A 20205-nucleotide genomic window follows, 5' to 3' on the forward strand; every position below is an offset into this window, starting at 1 on the left:
AGCAGCAGTGTACAAGGGGTGGGTGGGGGGTCAATGTAAATTGTCCGGTGGCGATTTTTATGGATTGTTCAGCAGTCTAATGGCTTGGGGGTAAAAGCTGTTGAGGAGCCTTTTGGTCCTAGACTTGGTGCTCCGGTACCACTTGCCGTGCGGTAGCAGAGGAGACAGTCTATAACTTTGGTGACTGGAGTTTCTGACAATTTTATGGGCTTTCCTCTGACACCGCCTATGATATAGGTCCTGGATGGCAGGAAGCTTGGCCCCAGTGAAGTACTGGGCCGTTTGCACTACCCTCTGTAGTGCCTTACGGTCAGATGCAGAGCAGTTGCCATACCAGGCGGTGATGCAACCGGTCAGGATGCTTTCAATGGTGCAGCTGTAGAACCTTTTGAGGATCTGGGGTCCCATGCCAAATCTTTTCAGTCTCCTGGGGGAGGGGGGTTGTCATGCCCTCTTCACAACTGGCTTGGTATGTTTGGACCATGATAGTACGTTGGTGATGTGGATACCAAGGAACTTGAAACTCTCGACCCGTTCCACTACAGCCCCGTCGATGTTAATGGGGGCCTGTTCGGCCCTGCCTTTTCCTGTAGTCCACAATCAGCTCCTTTGTCTTGCTCACATTGAGGAAGAGGTTGTTGTCCTGGCACCACACTGCCAGTTCTCTGACCTCCCCCTATAGGCCGTCTCATCGCTGTCGATGATCAGGCCTACCACTGTTGTGTCGTCAGCAAACTTAATGATGGTGTTGGAGTCGTGTTTGGCCACGCAGTCGTGGGTGAACAGGGAATACAGGAGGGGACTAAGTACACACCACTGAGGGGCCCCAGTGTTAAGGATCAACGTGGCAGACGTGTTGTTGCCTACTCTTTCCACCTGGGGGCGGCCCGTCAGAAAGTCCAGGATCCAGTTGCAGAGGGAAGTGTTTTGTCCCAGTCCTTAGCTTAGTGATGAGCTTCGTGGGCACTATGGTGTTGAATGGAGTCGTGGGTAAACATGGAGTACAAGAGGGGACTAAGTACACACCCGGTGGGCCCCCATGTTGAGGGTCAGCATGGCAGATGTGTTGTTGCCTACCCGCACCACCTGGGGCCAACCCATTAGGATGTCCAAGATTCAGTTGCAGAGGGAGGGTTTAAGTCCCAGGGTCCCTAGCTTGGTGATGATCTTGGAGGGGACTAATGGTGTTGAACGCTGAAATCTAGTCTATTAACAGTATTCTTACATAGTTATTTCCCCTCTTGTCCAGGTGGCAGAGGGCAGTGTGAAATGCAATTGGTATGTGAATTGGAGAGGTTTTACTCTAGGGATGATGGTGTTGATGTGTGTCATGACCAGCACTTCATAATTACAGATGTGAGTGCTACAGGGCAATAGTCATTTAGGCTGTTACCTTGGCGCTCTTGGGAACATGGACAATGGTGGTCAGGTTGAAACATGTTGGGATTACAGACTGGGACAAGGACAGATTGAAAATGTCTGTGTATGCTTTGAGAACGTGCCCTGGTATTCCGTCTGACCCGGTGGCCTTGTGATTGTTAATCTGTTTAAACATTTAGCTCACATCGGCCTGGGAGAGCGAGATCACACAGTCATCTGGAAAAGCAGGTGCTTTCTCGCAAGGCACGGTGTAAAATTAATCGAAGCGAGCATCAAAGGCATTTAGCTCGTTTATGAGTTCTGTATCGCTGGGTAGCTCAAGGCAGGATTTCCGTTTGTTGTCTGTTATCGTCTGCATACCCTGCCACATACGACATAGCCGATGTAATATGATTCCACCTTCCTCCTATATTGTCCTTTTGCATGTTTGATGTCTCGTCGGAGGTCGTAGTATGATATCTTATGTGTGTCCATGTCCCGTTCATTGTAAACGGTAACTTTAGCCTTTATCCCAGCGCGGATGTTGCTTGTATTCCATGTTTTTTTTGTTGGGATACGTTGTTATAGCCACGGAGGGGGTGATATTGTCTATGCACTTCTTGATGAAGCCTGTGGCTGTTGTGGTAATTCCTCAATGTTATCAAATATATCCTGAAACATACCCCAATCTGTTCTAGCGACACAGTAGTCTCACGTCTGTTTCGTCCGAGCACTTCTGTATTGAGCGCAACAAATTGATTGATTTAATTATTTCAGTCGTCACTAAATTAAGTCTACTACACTTTTGTTTTAGGCCTACAGTTACATTAAGAAGTGTGTACATTTTACAGGCTAGGGCATCACTGATGAAATTAATTGAATAGTGCTACACCTTGAAATATTACAGGCTCAACTGATAGGCCTAATAACTGTTGTGCAAATTGAACTGCTACTGTGTGTACTGTGGATGATAGTGAAACTTGTTGTTGACGGTCATTTTCCATGACCACTTTTTATGCTTTCTGGAACCAGATTAGATCATGGAGGGCGATTTAGAGAGGGAGGGGCTTATAAAACCAAGAATTGCTTCGTCAACTTCCCCAACAACTTGTATCCAAATTTCAACCAACGCCTCACATCGCTTCGTCGCCTTCACTTTTCCAACTTGAAAAGAAAGGTAAGTGTTATTTCATTCAAGTTTGTTTCTCAATTCTTTGATGTTATACTATGACTGTTAATCTGAAATCAATAAAGAAAGAAAAGGTTAGAGAAAGGAAAAAAAAGTTTGGTTTTGAGAATGCGGAAACGTCACGTTTAACTAAAGCTGTAGTCTAATATACCTATGTCTTTACGGTTACTTAGTAGTCAATTTAACTAATTGAATTTGGTTACTAACGATAAGCTAGAACAATAGTTACATTGTATCCTGCGCCCTCTGATTAACGGTTTGGTTGGTCATTGTTGCCTCAGCGATGGGTGTCGCAGTCTTGATTTTTTTTTTTTAAAGTCCGAATTCCTATTACGCTCCCCAGTCAGTAATTGTTCCAATATCAATTGTTTACTCATGATTTGTTTTAAATGTATTTAATTTAATAAGCCCATTTGTCACGTCAGTCATACGAGGCCTTTCAGGGCTTGCGGCAGAACGAATCAATTGTACGGATGTTTGATTTCCATCGGTGTGCACGTTTTTTTCACTGGATCCCATGTGTGTAGGCGCTTGCGCGTTGACATGTTTTTAATGGGTGTAATAGTAAAGAACATAGGCAGCTCGTGTGTTTCAGGTTTGGGAAAGCTTACGTTTTAGCCTACTATTTCTACCGATCTGCGTGCCAGTTATGATGATTTTTTTACATGCGCATTTTTCGTGGAACAGTTTCATTTCAATAACGTTTTCATTTCTGATAGTCATTGTCATGTGTTGAGTAATAAACATCTGAAATAAAATGATACAAATCTTAGTTTTATTTCAACTATGGCGAGGGCACTAGCCTCTGCCATATGGACACATTAATACACTGTGCTCCATTGGAGGCTAAAGAAATAGACTATAGGCCAGTGCCGCAGTCGGCATATCTTCCATAGTCTACTAAGTAAAATGCATAGGCAGAAAGCCGACAATTAAAAACAGTGGAAAATATCCTGATGAAAGAACTTGCATTTTCGATCACATTCATCTCTCTTACTCCGCCTGTCTGCCTCCCTTTCAATCCGTCTTGATTAGCTATTGAAGTTCAACGTATTAAAATTATGACTGGGTCTGGCCCAAAGCTGTAGCTTGCGACTTTCCAATATTATATCAACTAGCCTATTCAAACTTAAGTAAAAGTGAAGATACCTTAATAGAAAATGACTCGAGTGAAAGTAACCCAATAAAATACTACCTGAGTATAAGTATTTGGTTTTAAATATACTTAAGTCAAAAAAAATAAATGTAATTTCTAATATATACTTAAGTAGTAAAAGTATACCCAAATTCCTTATTAGGCAAACTATTCCTACCATTACAAAGTTTGGGGTCACTTAGAAATTCCCTTGTTCCTGAAAGAAGGAAAACATTTTTTGCCCTTTTAAAATAACATCAAATTGATCAGAAATACAATGTCATTAATGACTAATGTAGCTGGAAGGCTTTTTAAAAATTGAATATCTACATAGGCGTACAGAGTCCCATTATCAGCAACCATCACTCCTGTGTTCCAATGACACATTGTTAGCTAATCCAAGTTTATCATTTTTAAAAGGCCAATTGATCATTAGAAAACCCTTTTGTAATTATTAGCACAGCTGAAAACTGTTGTTCTGATTTTAAAGAAGCAATAAAACTTGCCTTCTTTAGACTAGTTGAGTATGTGGAGCATCAGCATTTGTGGGTTCGATTACAGGCTCAAAATGGCCAGAAACAAAACAGAGCACTTTCTTCTGAAACTCATCAGTCTATTCTTATTCTGTGAAATTAAGACTATTCAATGTGGGAAACTGAAGATCTCGTACAACGCTGTGTACTACTCCCTTCACAGAACGCGTAACGGTCTCTAGACAGAATATTAAAGGAGTGGGTAGCCCCAGTGCACAACTGAGCTAGAGGATACGTACATTAGTGTCTAGTTTGAGATATAGACGCCTCACAAGTCCTCAACTGGCAGCTTCATGAGATAGTACTCGCAAAACACCAGGCTCAACGTCAACAGTGAAGAAGCAACTCCGGGATTCTGGCCTTCTAGGCAGAGTTGCAAAGTAAATGCCATATCTGACTGGGAAATATAAGATTAAGATGGGCAAAAGAACACTCACTGGACAGAGGAAGATTAAAAGTAACAAATAATTAAACAGCAGCAGTAAAATAACAAAGCAAGGCTGTATACAAGGGGTACCGGTACAGAGTAAATGTGCGGGGGCACTGGTTAGTCTAGGTAATATGTACAAGATTTAAAGTGACTGCATGATGATAAACACTGTAGCAGCAGTGTAAAAGAGGGGTCTGGGTAACCCTTTGATTAGGTGGTCAGGAGTCTTATAGCTTGGGGATGGAAGCCGTTTGGACCTAGACATGGCACTCCGGTACCGCTTGCCATGCGATAGCAGAGAGAACAGTCTATGACTAGGGTGGCTGGAGTCTTTGACAATTTTTGAGGCCTTCCTCTGACACCGCCTGTTATAGAGGTCCTGGATGGCAGGAAATCATTCAAAATGTAATGAGTACTTTCGCATGTCAGGGGAAAATGTATGGAGTAAAAAGTACATTATTTTCTTTAGGAATATAGTGAAGTTAAACTAGTCTAAAATATAAATAGTAATATACAGATGCCTAAAGTAGTACTTTTAAAGTATTTTTACTTGAGTACTATATACCACTGAACAGCAATTTAAAAATATATATATATTTTTTTTATGCTAATGATTCTCTGGTCATGCTCTCTGGTGAAGTATTTTTGAATGATTCTATTCAGACAGGAGTAACTGTATAATTTTGTCGACACATCAATTTACCTTGGGCAATCCAGCATCCGAAAGGTGTCCTGCATGCTTGCCAGCCGAAAAAGTTCGGAAGAGTTTGTGCATATATTATGACAACAATTTGTGATGTTATTGTTAGTTTTGGACACCAGCAAGTTTTTTCTCCGGCTGTTCCGGCACAACATTTCTCTGGAGGCAAACCAAAGTCATAGCCGCCTACGCCCCTTCGTCAGTGATTGGTCAACAGTGGGATTTTTCACAACTTTCATTCAACGAGAAAGTTTTCATGCACATTTGTTCATTAAAAAATACTGCATCAAACATCTTAGATGTAAAATTGTGTGACTAAGATCTCCTTGGCAAAACGTCTAAATGAATGACTCTTTAACAATGCACTGTGAACCGGCCAACTTTACTTTCCAATTCGCAAGAGGCTGAAACCAGAGATCTATAAATAATGACAAGATGTTCATGTCTCCGCCTAACAATGGGAGTATTTGTCCCAAAGGCAAGAGGCAGGCGACAAGCTTAGGTCTGCATATAATTCCCATATGAACATATTTTGGTTTATCCTGGACATATTTTTGGCGAGTGTGATCCCTCTCGCTTTGCCTCTTCCTCTCTGCTGTAACTATCAACGGAGGAAGCATCTGGGTGAGCGAAACAGCGCCTCCCTATATGTAGCCCATGTATCTGATGCTGTCTGGACCAAAAGATGTCATACTATTTCTGTCCAGACAGCATCATGACATCTTTTGGTCCAGACAGCATTCGATACAAGGTCTACACATACTGAGACAGAGGGGCGCTGTTTCGCTCGCTCGGATGCTTTAACTGAGGTTGATGAATCTTTCTGTCGGCGTGCGTCTCAGTCAAATAAATTATCAATATTTTATTTGTACGGGCAAGGGGGTATGGTAGGGCGGGCCAAGCCCCCTAAGGCCTACCCATAAATCTGACCCTGCAGGCCTTTCCAGATGAAGCTCTGTGAACTAAAGTAGCCTAATCTGAAATGGGGCAGATTACAAACAATTAACCAAATGTAATAGCCTATGGTGGCCTCTTAGTGACCTGTCACCCAATAGACACTGAACAAAAATATAAACGCAACATGTAATAATTCCTTAAGATTTGACTGATTTACAGTTCATATGAGGAAATCAGTCAATTTTAAATAAATCCATTAGGCCCTAATTTATGGGTTTCACTTGACTGGGAATACAGATATCCATCTGTTGGTCACATATACCTCTTTAAAAAAAAATATATATATATATATATATAAATAAAAGAGCATGCATCAGCAAACCAGTCAGTATCTGGTGTGACCACCATTTTCCTCACGCAGTGCGACACATTTGCATAGAGATGATCCGGCTGTTGATTGTGGCCTTTGGAATGTTGTCCCAATCCTCTTCAATGGCTGTCCTAAGTTGGTGGGAACTGGAACACGCTGTTGTACATGTCGATCCAGAGCATTCCAAAGCTGCTCAATGGGTGAAATGTCTGAGTAGCAGGCCATGGAAGAAGTGGGACATTTTCAGCTTCTAAGAATTGTGTACAGATCCTTGTGACATGGGGCTGTTTATTATCATGCTGAAACATGAGGTAATGGCGGCGGATGAATGGCACAACAATGGTCCTCAGGACTCCATCACGGTATCTTTGTGCATTTAAATTGCCTTCGGTAAATTACAATGGTGTTCATTGTCCGTAGCTTATGCCTGCCCATACCATAACCACATCGTCACCATGGGGCACTCTATTCACAAGGTCTGCCATCTTCCTGGTACAGTTGAAACCGGGATTCATCCACGAAGAGCACACTTCGTTGGCTATCGAAGGTGAGCATTTGCTTTCTGACGTCAGTTACGACGCCAAACTGCAGTCCGGTCAACACCCTGGTGAGGATGATGAGCACATAGATGTGCTTCCCTGAGACGATTTCTGACAGTTTGTGCAGAAATTCTTTGGTTGTGCAACCCCCAGTTTCATCGGCTGTCCGGGTGGCTGGTTTTAGACAATCCTGGATTCTTATCCTGCAGATGTGGTGGTGCTGGGCTGTTGTGGTTACATGTGGTCTGTGATTATGAGAAGAGTTGGATGTATTGCCAAATTCTCTAAAATGATGTTGGCGGCGGCTTATGGTAGAGAAATGAAAATTAAATTCTATGGCAACAGCTCTGTTGGACAATCCTGCAGTCAGCATGCATATTGCATGACCCCTCAACTTGGGTCATCAGTGGCATTGTGTTGTGTTACAAATGCCTGTTTTGGAGCTGCCTTTTATTGCATCCAGCACAAGGTGCACCTGTGTAATGATCACGCTGTTTAATCAGCTTCTTGATATGCCACACCTGTCAGGTGGATGGATCATCTTGACAGAGGAGAAATGCTCACTAACAGGAATGTAGACATACACTACCAGTCAAAAGTTTGGACATGCCTACTCATTCCAGGGTTTTTCTTACTTTTTAAAACTATTTTCTACATTGTAGAATAATAGTGAAGACATAACTATGAAATAACACATGGAATCATGTGGTAAGCAAAAAAGTGTTAAACAAATCAAAATATATTTTATATCCTTCAAAGTATCCCCCCTTTGCCTTGACTACTTCTTTGCACACTCTTGGCATTCTCTCAACCAGCTTCAACTGGAATGCTTTTCCAGCAGTCTTGAAGGAGTTCCCACATATGCTGAGCACTTGTTGGCTGCTTTTCCTTCACTCTACGGTCCAACTCATCCCAAACCATCTCAATTGGGTTGAGGTCAGGTGATTGTGCAGAACTCCACCACTCTCCTTCTTGGTCAAATAGCCCTTACACAGCCTGGAAGTGTGATGGGTCATTGTCCTGTTGTGTGTGTGTGTGTAGCAGAGCTAAACTAGATCTAAGCCGAGGCGATGAAGCAACAAGTGATATCCTAAAACTCCTCCACACAATTTTGTATTTGTAATAATAGTTCTTTACGGTCTCGCTAGTTAAGACCACAGGGTAGCCTAATGGTTAGAGAGTTGGACTAGTAACCGGAAGGTTGCAAGTTGAAATCCCCGAGCTGACAAGGTACAAATCTGTCGTTCTGCCCCTGGACAGGCAGTTAACCCACTGTTCCTAGGCTGTCATTGAAAATAAGAATTTGTTCTTAATTAACTGACTTGCCTAGTTAAATAAATGTTTAAAAAAAATGTTTTTTTCTTTGTCTTGAGCCAGGGTCTTGATCCGGACTCACCATGGGTGTCGAGGGAAGAATGAAATGTGTGAAGTACCTACTCTTCTTTTTCAACTTCATCTTCTGGGTGAGTAATGCAGGTGGAGGTTTGGCATCTTGACTGGCAAGGATGTACTGCTTTTGGCCTTTTGAGTTCTGTACATCTGGTGGCACTAATACAACCTTCATCTAGATTGATTGTGAAATGCCTCTGACACTCAGTTAACACATCTCATGATTCATTAAGGAAGTTTCACAGTTCCTCGAACTGATGTAGTTTTAATGTGGTGTATTAGTTTGGTCCATGTGATATGTTCAAGACAAGTTAGGTAATTGGTAGACTTACTAAGAAAAGTCTTATTTTCACTAATACTCAAAATAAACATTTACAAATCTGAAAAGGGGCATGTGATCATCATGACTCTTTACAGCTGTAAAAGTTATACAAGCCGCCTCCAACTGTCGGTTGTGATGTAGTTAGTTATGCCACAAAAGGACATTTTTATGTTTGGTGTGGGACCAAGAGCAAGGTTTCTTACTTTCTGTTAGCTTACCTCAGTTTCTGAGCCTCTTAATTGTTTGGCATTAAACTGTTATTTTAGTTACTTGACCCAGTTTATATGTAGCCTATAGCTGGTTATGTGTATTTATTTAAGCTATTTCTTTCCAACTCCCCAAGACTGTCATCACTTAGTCTTGTAAGGCCAATACGCAGGAGTCTGTCAGCTGACCCGGGACATATACGCACACAAACTCCTATTGGGAAAATATAAAAAATGGTGTTAATGTTTAACTTCTAAAATTCCATTGAAAGAGGAAGTAATGACTTGAGAGGGAGGGGGGCGGGGCGGGGGGTGTGAGTGAGCGAGAGGGGGAGCATGTGATGAATCTGAGTCTTGTGACCTGTTCAAAGTATTGTGAAAATATCATGTGACTTGGTTCTTTTTTTTTAATGGTCTGCATTCACTGATACAAAGCCTTCATGTGAAAAGTTAAGATCTCTTGACTAATCCGTGGGCTATGTTGTAATAAGAGGTCAGAACCTGCATGCGCATCGCTCTGTCCCCATTTAACCATTTAAGAAACATCGATCTATTTTTGTTACTACCTGGACCTACCATTTTGGTTTTGAAGTATTGGAACCAAACTACATGGTTTTGAAGGTGACTAAGAAGGATTTAGATTACAAATAAATAAATTGTGAAGCTTTTGCGAGTGCGGCACACTAGGCTGACAGGAACATTAAGCGCCCAACATTTAAACATTTCCTTTTTATTAAATCATTATTGTGCATATAGGTGTTTGACTTACTCAGAATGAAATACAAATGAAACAAAATAAGCCTTATTAGGTTGTCTACAATGCCTTTGAATTCAGTTTTAGAAACACATGTTTGGCCAGATTCTGTGGCTTGCGACTCGTGCGATGGTGCCTGGAGAGCAGGCCAGTAGCGGTAAATACTGCGCTTGCAGAGCCACTGGGGATGCTAAACAACCTTCGGGCCAGGCTGGGCATGGATGCCAAAATAACCCTACCAAAATGGAAAGCGTCTCTGAACGAGGTAATATGTCAGGCCTATTGTGCCAAAATCAATGACAGTGTATTGAATAGATAATATAACAAACATGAACAACTTTTCAGAGGCTAGCGTTTTTGTTTATAAATACTTTGCTAGAACAACACACTTAGCTAGCTTCCCGCCTCGTTCCTTTCTGTTAGCATGTGCACATAGTAAAACATCATGCTTTCTAAAAAGACACCTTTTCTGATTATTTGGTTGTGGATACTACATCACTCCCTCTCTTGGTCCTTCTTTGTAAGTCACCCTAATTTTTCACCCCTGTGATTTATCAGTTTCTTTATGAGACTATTTAGCTAACTCCATGACGGTAGTTAAAGCAAGGGGCTATAGCAGCACACAAGTAGCCTACAAATGCATGCTGAGCTGGGCATGTCCTGAGCTTGTGAAGTGTGCACAATTTGAGAGGGCGAGAAGGCCCAATGTTCCAGCCTTTGGGGAAATTCGCTCCGCACTCCAGTCAAATTGGGAACGCTCAAGCTCCACTCTGCTACAAAGCAAACATTGGTGTCCTATGAAGCTTTACCACTTGCTCTGTAATGTGAGTAGCATTTTGATTTCAAAAACGTTTTTTGAAACCTTTTAATTTACAAATGTAGAAAAATATAAACATGAATATTGAACATATACAATTTTGTTTATTTGTCAAATGTTTCAATATATCGTTAAACATAATATACTGTACAGACATATCGAAGTTCCCGGGTGGGATCTCTGTCTTGTTCCTAGCTCCTAAGCAACTTTACACTTTATATTTTTGTGGTTTATTTCTCACATTATTTGCTCAGAATATTTTTTGCATTATTACCTTTAACTTTTGGATATTAGATTGGTGGTCACTCACCAGCATTTTGACCAGAAATACGACATTCCTAAATTGTATCCTTTATTCGTCATTGTGGCATTTTACAGGAACTCAAGTCCTTTTGTTAACCTGACCTAGAATACCTCCCAATCAAATGCTGGCCGCATTACCTCCCGAGAGAATTCTCTTCGGACATCACAGCTGTGTATATTCCCCCTCAAGCAGATACCACGACGGCTCTCAATGAACTACACTGAACTTTGTGCAAACTGGAAACCGCATATCCTGAGGCCGCATTTTAACTCTCTAGAGACAGCAGGAGTGGTAGAAATACTCTTAATGTTAAGCTATGAAAAGCCAACTGACATTTACTCCTGAGGCGCTGACTTGCTGCACCCTCAAACTACTGTGATTATTATTATTTGACCATGACCATTTATGAACGTTTTAACATCTTGGCCATGTTCTGTTATAATCTCCACCTGGCACAGCCAGAAGAGGACTGGCCAGCCCTCATACCCTGGTTTCTTCCTAGGTTCTGGCCTTTTCTGGGGAGTTTTTCCTAGCCACCGTGCTTCTACACCTGCATTGCTTGCTTTTAGGTTGGGTGTCTGTACAACACTTTGAGATATCAGCTGATGTACGAAGGGCTATATGAATACATTTGATATTGTAGCTGGGAACTTTTAATAAAGCAAATCTGAGGGAAATGCTACCGAAGTTTTATCAACATCTCGCCTGTGCAACTCTCGCCTCAAACTCGACCATTGTTAGACTCTTTTCCGGGACGGCTACAAAGCTCTCCCCCGCCCTCCCTTCGGCAAATCAGATTATGCGTCCATTCTGCTCCTCCCTTCCTATAGGCAGAAACTAAAACCGGAACTATCCATGGTAAAGACAGTTCAACGTTGGTCTGACCAATTGGAATCTATGCTTCAAGATTGTTTTGATCACGCGGACTGGGACATGTTCCGGGTTGCCTCTGAGAATATCATTGACGTATACACTGACTCGGTGACTGAGTTCATCAGGAAGTGCATTGGGGATATTGTTCCCACTGACAATTTTTTTTTTTAAACCTATCCAAACCATAGATGGATTTCAGCATTCGCACACAAATGCAAGCATGAACCGCCACATTTAACTACGGCAAGGTAACTGTGAACACGGGACGAATACAAACAGTCCAGTTATGCCCTCCGTATGGCAAACCGGCAAAACGTCAGTACAAAGTGGAGTCGCAATTCAGTGGCTCAGACACAACGTATGTGTCAGGGACTCCAGACAATCATGGACTCTAAAGGGAAAACCAGCCATGTCACAGACACTTTGAGAGGCTAGTTAAGGATCATATTACCTCCACCTTACCTGAGACCCTAGACCCACTGCAATTTGCATACTGCCCCACTAAATCCATGGCGGACGTAATCGCACTGCCTTATCCTATCTGAACAAGGGGAATACCTAGCTACCCTCAAAGCGCATCACTAAATTCTGGGCCCTGGGTCTGAACCCCGGCCTGTGCAAATGGGTCCTAGACTTCCTGACGGGCTGCCCCCAGGTGTTGAAGGTAGGCAACAACACCTCTGCTACGCTGATACTCAACACAGGGGTCCCACAAGGGTGCATGCTCAGTCCCCTTCTGTACTCCGTGTTCACACGGAGCACACCCCATCCACATCGACAGGGCTGCAGTGACTTTGAAAAGTTTATAATTCCTTGTTGTACACATCATTGACAATCTGAAATGGTCCAGCTGTGCGGTGTTGCGTCTCTTCAACCTCAGGAGGCTGACGCAATTTGGCTTGGCCCCTAAGATCCTCACAAACTTTTAGCTGCCCAGTTGAGAGCATTCTTTCGGGCACTATCACCGCCTGATACGGCAACTGCACCGTCCACAACTACAGGGCTCTCCAGAGGTCACACTGCCTGCCCTCCAGGACATCTATAGCAACCCGTGTCACAGGAAGCCAAGAAGAAGATAAAGGACCTCAGCCACGGCCTGCCCCCCTTCCCCATTACCATCTAGAAGGTGGGGTCAGTGTAGGTGCATCAAAGCTGGGCCCAAGAGAGAGAGAGAACGCTTCTATCAAAACCATCGGTGTGTTAGTCACCATTTGCAGGCCTCCGCCCAGTACCCTGCCTTGAACTTTAGTCACGGTGACTAGTCTGCTACCACCCGGTTACTCAACCCACACCTTAAAGGCTGCTGCCCTATGTTCATACTTTCCTGTAGGAATAGGCCCTGTAACTATTGCTGTACATTTACTATTATATTCTACAGATAGAATATGTAGTATATCTATATATTGTCTATATGTCCCATCATACAATGCATTCAAAGTATTCAGACCCCTCAACCTTTCCCCAAAAATTTTAACATTAGGCTTTTTCTAAAAGTAATAAAAACACATTTTTCCTCATCAATCTACACACTACCCCATAATGACAAAGCAAAAACAGGTTTTTAGACATTTTTGGAAATGTATTAAAATTGTAAAACAAATGCTATTTATTTAAGGATTCAGACCCTTTGCTATGAGACTTGAAATTGAGCTCCGGTGCATCCTGTTTCCATTGATCATCCTTGATGTTTCTTGATTGAGATATTGATTGGAGTCCACCTGTGGTAAATTGTCTGGACATGATTTGGAAAGGAACACACGCCTGTCTATATAAGGTCCCACAGTTGACTGCAATTCAGAGCAAAAACCAAGACATGAGGTTGAACGAGTTGTCTGTAGCGCTCCGAGACAGGATTGTGTCGAGGTACAGATCTGGGGAAAGATACCAAAACATGTCGAGGTTTGAATACTTTCCGAATGCACTGTATATATAAATATTCCAGACTGACATTGCTCTTCCTCTTAATTACATTTATTTAACTTTAGATGTTTGTGTATTTTCTTATCGTTAGATATTACTGCACTGTTGGAGCTAGAAACATAAGCATTTCGATACACATATTTAGCAGATGTTATTATCGTTGTATGTGACCAATATGATTTGATTTCTTGTATTCTTTCTTCTCAGGTGTTCAATGGCACACACACTGTACATTTCTTTTTACATTTATAATCTTAATGAGTATTTGTATTGAGATGTAAGGCTACAATTCGTGTCATGGCCTCTTTCTTCTGCATGTTATCATTTTCATCCCTCTGTGTACCTACCTGTCTCCACTATATAGAAACCAGGAATTGACCAATCCTATTCCTAACCCATGCCAAATATTTACATTGGTATTACCTGTGATGAAAGGACCTGAGTTTGGACCGGATGCACCTGATCATTTTTTTTATTTAACTGGGGCAATGACTTATCACACCAGTCAGGTGATATTCCACAGAACTGACCTGCCATTGTGGGATTAGGTTTTGCTGGGTTTTTCCTCCTGTTAATATTAGGCTATATTGTCTAGGTGTTTTATCTTGATACATGACCGAAAGTCAGATCGGTTGTGGTTCGACCAGTTTTGCGAGTTCTCCGAGCTGTTGTTCCTGGAGCTACTGCACATTTATTTCCAGGACTTTTTTTGAAAGGAGGAAATAGGAAGTCTTCATAAAATCTGAGTCAAAACACTTTATGAAACAGAAAGTGATGATATATCAAACATGCTATATAACCCACATTTGACCTGGTGCCTAAACCAATCTAAACTATGGCTCAAATTAGGATATGGTACATGATTTGTTTGTTACTTCCATAATTTCATCATACCTAGAAACTAGTATCCTGGATAACTAGTAGCCTGTCTTGTCATCTCTGATTGTGAGCAACACACCAGTGAGATTGGGCCTATATCCTAATACATAAATTCTCCATGTAGTACAGCCTTGCTGTAATCGGTCCAGCACCTGTCACCCAATGCATACAGAGGTGTGTTTGTGTGACAATCCTGTTTATTCAACCTACTCCGGTTGTTTGTTTATTTAAATGACCAGGGCTGGACGCCATTAGCAAATAACCATGGTAGTAACTGTCATTCTAGAATGAGTGTCTTCACACACACACAAATCAGTAAATTACTTATTCGCATTAGGGCCCTTGATCATTCTTGTATTAGTTAATTTAAATGATAACTTAAACACGGGAGAAAGGCCGGAGCTGATGTACACTTGTCTGACATTTACATATTTCTGTACAGCACTTTGTGACATCAGCTGATGTAAGAAGGGCTTAATAAACACATTTGATTGAAATTTGACATACACTTAAGCACTTTCTTGCCATTTATAAGTATGACCTCATACAATACCAATGTATCATTCAGTTGTACAGACTTCAAACTTGGCTGTACATGTTCGGGGTTTAGGCTAAGTACGATCCTGTTCACATGACATATTTCAAAGTGTTTGTACAACACAACAGATATTCAATGATTGTAGAAGCATGCATGATGTAAAATTATTTGTGTATATTTCTGTGACCTCTAATCATTTAACTCTTTCTTCCATCTCTCCATTTTATTTCTCTCTAGCTGTGTGGTCTGGCTCTGGTAGTGCTGGGAGTTTTGGTTCAGGTGGCTCTCCACAGCACAGTAGTGATCAATAATGTCTCAGCCTCATCAGCCCCCTTGGTCCTCATCGTGGTGGGGGTCATAGTCTTCTTCATCGCCTTCTTTGGCTGCTGTGGTGCCTGGAAGGAGAGCTACTGCATGGTCACCATGGTATGTACACATAACATGACATTTATGAAGGAGAGCTATTGCATGGCCACCATGGCATATTTACATATGACAACCTGTATTAGGGGAGGGGGCTGCTGCATGGTGGTCACCCTGGTATTCCAAACAAAACATAATGTATCCAAACCATTAACTGCATGCATGTTTGATCTTGTTGAAAAGCAGTCTGAACCAACATTTGACAACGCTCTTTTACAACTTTTTTTCTGTAGTGAATGCCGAGTTTGTTACATCCAGACAGACATAACAGATTTTGTTACTAGAATTAGAGATGGATTTTACAGTAGCTCAATCTAAATCCTTATTAATGTTCAGTACATCGGCTTATCAATTTATCAATGTGTTAAGTCCTTCAATCATAAAAAAAGAGCATATATATAATGTGTGTGTGGAAACATCTAGGAGCAACAACGGCTCAGCCGCGAAGTGGTAGGCCACGCAAGTTCACAGAAGGGGGCTGCAGAGTGCTGAAGCACATAGCGTGTAAAAATCGTCTGTCCTTGGTTGCTACTGGTTGCAACACTCACGACAGAGTTCCAAACTGTCTCTGGAAGCAACGTCAGCACTAACTGTTCGTCAGGAGCTTCATGAAATGGGTTTCTATGGCTGAGCAGCCACACGAGCTTAAGATCACCATGCGCAATGCTAAGCGTCTGCTGGAATGGTGTAAAGCTCGCCGCCATTGGACACTGGCACAGTGGAAACGTGGTCTCTGGAGGGATGAATCACACTTCACCATCTGGCAGTCCGACGGACTAATCTGGGTTATGGTAGATGCCAGGAAAAGGCTACCTGACCGAATTAATAGTGCCAACTGTAATTTTGGTGGAGGGATAATAGTCTGGGGCTGTTTTTTAATAGTTTGGGCTAAACCCCTTAGTTCCAGTGAAGGGAAATCATAACACTACAGCATACAATGACATTCTAGACAATTCTGTGCTTCTAACTTTGTGGCAACAGTTTGGGGAAGGCCCTTTCCTATTTCAGCATGACAATGCCCCCATGCACAAAGCGAGGTCCATACAGAAATGATTTGTCGAGATCGGTGTTGAAAGACTTGACCTCAACCCCACTGATCACCCAGGGGATAATTTGGAACGCCGACTGTCAGCCAGGCCTAATCCGTGCCCAACTTCACAATTGCTCGTGGCTGAATGGAAGCAGCAAATCCCTGCAGCAAATGTTCCAACATCTAGTGGAAAGCCTTCCCAGAAGAGTGAAGGCTGTTAAGGCAGAAAAGGGGGGACCAACTCCATATTAATGCCCATGATTTTGGAATGAGAGATTTGACGAGCAGGTGTCCACGTACATTTGGTCACGTAGTGTATCGATCTGAACTCTGCGCTCATTTTTTTATCATTTATTTTCTCCTAAGTTTTCTATCCTTCTGGGTCTGATCATTATCACTGAGATTGGTGCTGCCATCGCTGGATATGTCTTCAGAGGCAAAGTGAGTATACTCAGGCAGGTATACTCCGGTATTCCAGGCAGCTTTTTTTACACATCTGTGTCTATACAGTAACTGTACAGTCTACAGACTGTCTATATAGTATCAACATAGTTAACAGATGGAATTACTAAATTATGTTTATGTCCTCTACTTAGCTGACAGTCATTGTCCATGATGGTCTCAATGACATGGTCATCAAGTACAGCAATGGCACCGCTGAATTCAAGAAGGCCCTGGACAACCTGCAAGTTGACGTTAGTATCAACCATTACATCTGACCGAAGAAACAACTGACATTTGATATTTTTAGGTGTAGTAATGTGCGACACCACTTGCAGTGCCTTCAGAAAGTATTCATACCCCTTGATTCATTCCACATTTTGTTACAGCCTGAATTCAAAATGCTCACCCATCTACGCACAATAACCCATAATGACAAAGTGAAAACATGTCTTAAGGAATTTCAGTAAATGTATTGAAAATTAAATGGAGAAATCTCATTTTTAAATTAGTATTCACACGAATACTTTGTTGAAGAACCTTTGGCATTGATTACAGCTGAGTCTTCCTGGGTAAGTCTCTAAGAGCTTTCCACACCTGGATTGTGCAACATTTGCCCATTTTTAATTGTTTAAAAAAAAATCTTCAAGCCCTGTCAAATCAGTTGTTGTCCATTGATAGACAACCATATTCCAGTCTTGCCATAGGTTTTCTAGTTGATTTAAGTCTAAATTGTAACTCGGCCACTCAGGAACATTCACTGTGTTCTTGGTAAGCAACATAAGTGTAGATTTGGCCTTGTTTTAGATGGCTGAAAGGTGAATTAATCTCCTAGTGACTGGTGGCGTTGACTGAACCAGGTTTTCCTCTAGGTTTTTGCCTGCGCTTAGCTCCATTCTAATTCTTTTTTTATCCTGAAACTTCCCAGTCCTTAACAATTATAAGCATACCCATAACATGATGCAGCCACCACTATGCTTGTAAGTATGGAGAGTGGTACTCGGTAATGTATTGGATTTGCCCCAAACATAACGTTGTATTCAGGACAAAAAGTGAATTGCTTTGACATTTTTTGCAGTATTATTTTAGTGCCGTGTTGCAAACAGTATGCATGTTTTGGAATATTTATATTCTGTACAGGCTTCCTTTTTTACTCTGTCTCAATTAAGTTACTATTGCGGAGTAACTACAATGTTGTTGTTCCATCCTGTTTTCTCCTATCACAGCCATTAAACTCTAACTGTTTTAAAGTCACCATTGGCCTCATGGTGAAATCCCTGAGCGGTTTCCTTCCTCTCCAGCAACTGAGTTAGAAAGGCTGCCTGTATCATTGTACTAACTGGGTACACCATCCAAAGTGTAATACTTCACCATGCTCAAAGGGATATTATATGTCGGCTTTCTTTTCATCTACCAATAGGTGCCGTTTTGTGAGGCATTGATAAACTTGTCTTTGTGGTTGAAATTCACTGCTCGACTAAGACCTTACAGATAACTGTATGTGTGGGGTACAGAGATGAGGGGGTCATTCAAAAATCATGTTGAACACTAATATTGCACACACCATGCAACTTATGACTTAAGCATGTTTTTACTCCTGAACTTAATTAGGCTTGCCATAACAAAGGTTGAATACTTATTGTCTCAAGACATTCAATCTTTTCCTTTCATTATTTTTAAACATTTAAAAACCATAATTCCACATTTTGGTGTGTAGGCCAGTGACGAGTCTCTAATCCATTTTAAATTAATAATTTAAATTCAGGCTGTAACATAGCAAAATGTGGAAGAAGTCAAGGGGTGTGAACTTTCTGACGGCACTATATTGACTCAGCAAATGTCAAGATGTATTTTGGACATTATTTGATTAATTTGGCACCTCTCCATGTAACATTACGGTATCCTTTTTAGTGTGAGTCTCCTATGCCATGTTTATCTTGTCTTGTCTTCTGTTGACATTATTAAGCAATATCCTGCCCTGCTTCCGGTCTGTGTTTTTCCCCCCCATCTAACCAATAACCTTACTACCTCATTTTGCTGTTGTCTCTTCCTCCATCTGTCTACCTGTGTCATGCTCAAAACTTATTCTCGCTATGCTTGCTGTTCTTCTTCCAGCTGAAATGTTGTGGCGTGACCAACGCCACTGACTGGAAAGGCAAGTTCGGGCCTGTGAAAGACTCTGTTCCAGACTCCTGTTGCATCAATGTCACCGCTGGCTGTGGTCAGGGGGCCATGGGGGATGCACTCAAGATACACCAGACGGTAAGGTCCAACCCAGTGGTAGATTTATGAAACTGAAATAAAATACCAATTCATCCAAGCAAAAATACCTCCAGAACAGTGTATGGGTCGGGAATGACGTTTGTCTCGGATTTCTTTGTAGGGGTGTGAAACTGTTGTAGAGAAGCTGTTGAAGAAGAACATCATGTGGGTCATTGTAGCAGCACTGGTGATCGCTTTCCTGCAGGTAGGAGCAAACGCACACAACCAAGTATATACATTTGCACATACAAATCCTGGGCTTGGAAGAGTCGCTGGTTGTAGATGCTAGTTCAACACGCACACAATTTTGCATGTTTTCTAACTGTGTTTTTGTGTGTTTTCAGATCATGGGCATCATATTCGCCTGCATGTTGATGGGGGGCATTCGCAGTGGCTATGAAGTCATGTGATCAGTTGGCCAATAGCAGAGGGGAGTGGCTGACAGTCAGTTGCACTGTCAGGTCATGGCCAAACATTTTGTAATTGAGTTCAATAACCTTTTTAAATGTACTTATTCAAGATGTTTAATGCGTGCCTTTGCACTGATGCCGAATATGACTCCTGCCAAGAATATCAATGTTTAGTTATTTTTTAGAAAAGTATATTTTTATTTAAATAGGGCAGCATTCTCAAATTGCCATTTGCACTTGTTTTTGAAAGTGAAATGTTAACTTTTGATCTCATGAACATATTCTACTCTAGAATATATTTTCAATAAAAGCTATTTAATCTGTCATTCGTGGTTCCCCAATTTTAATAATTTTTATTACAGGTTTCAGTCAATACCTTTTCAATTTAGTGTTGATTGATGCCCTCTGTCCTACTGGAACATCTGCTGTGGTGTCTCACTAAGCAGAACAGTTGACTGAATCTATGGACAAGGCTGATGTAAATA

General features: G+C 41.7%; 1 protein-coding gene across 2 annotated transcripts; it reads left to right on the forward strand.

Moving 5' to 3' along the window:
• The first annotated feature begins 2391 nt into the window (after positions 1-2391).
• On the forward strand, positions 2392-20046 carry LOC118359943 (CD63 antigen-like). 2 transcript variants are annotated; one of them, XM_035738880.1, is made up of 8 exons: positions 2392-2536; positions 8530-8615; positions 15392-15580; positions 16974-17048; positions 17204-17302; positions 19164-19310; positions 19432-19515; positions 19655-20046. In XM_035738880.1, exons 2-8 carry the CDS (start codon positions 8550-8552, stop codon positions 19718-19720), a joined length of 726 nt encoding a protein of 241 aa, XP_035594773.1. In that variant the 5' UTR covers positions 2392-2536; positions 8530-8549; the 3' UTR covers positions 19721-20046. The 2 variants fall into 2 exon arrangements, with proteins under 2 accessions (XP_035594773.1, XP_035594774.1); XM_035738881.2 differs by having other exon boundaries at positions 2462-2536; positions 8526-8615.
• The last annotated feature ends 159 nt before the right edge of the window (positions 20047-20205 follow it).

Source organism: Oncorhynchus keta, chromosome 27 (assembly GCF_023373465.1).
Source record: "Oncorhynchus keta strain PuntledgeMale-10-30-2019 chromosome 27, Oket_V2, whole genome shotgun sequence".
NCBI classification, from domain to species: Eukaryota; Metazoa; Chordata; class Actinopteri; order Salmoniformes; family Salmonidae; genus Oncorhynchus; species Oncorhynchus keta.

Excerpts from the sequence above, each read along its gene's own strand:
- LOC118359943 (XM_035738880.1), top strand. The coding sequence starts at position 8,550 with ATGGGTGTCGAGGGAAGAATGAAATGTGTGAAGTACCTACTCTTCTTT. Across the intron at positions 8,616-15,391 it reads TTTTCAACTTCATCTTCTGG|CTGTGTGGTCTGGCTCTGGT; the intron begins GTGAGTAATGCA and ends ATTTCTCTCTAG. Across the intron at positions 17,049-17,203 it reads GATATGTCTTCAGAGGCAAA|CTGACAGTCATTGTCCATGA; the intron begins GTGAGTATACTC and ends TCCTCTACTTAG.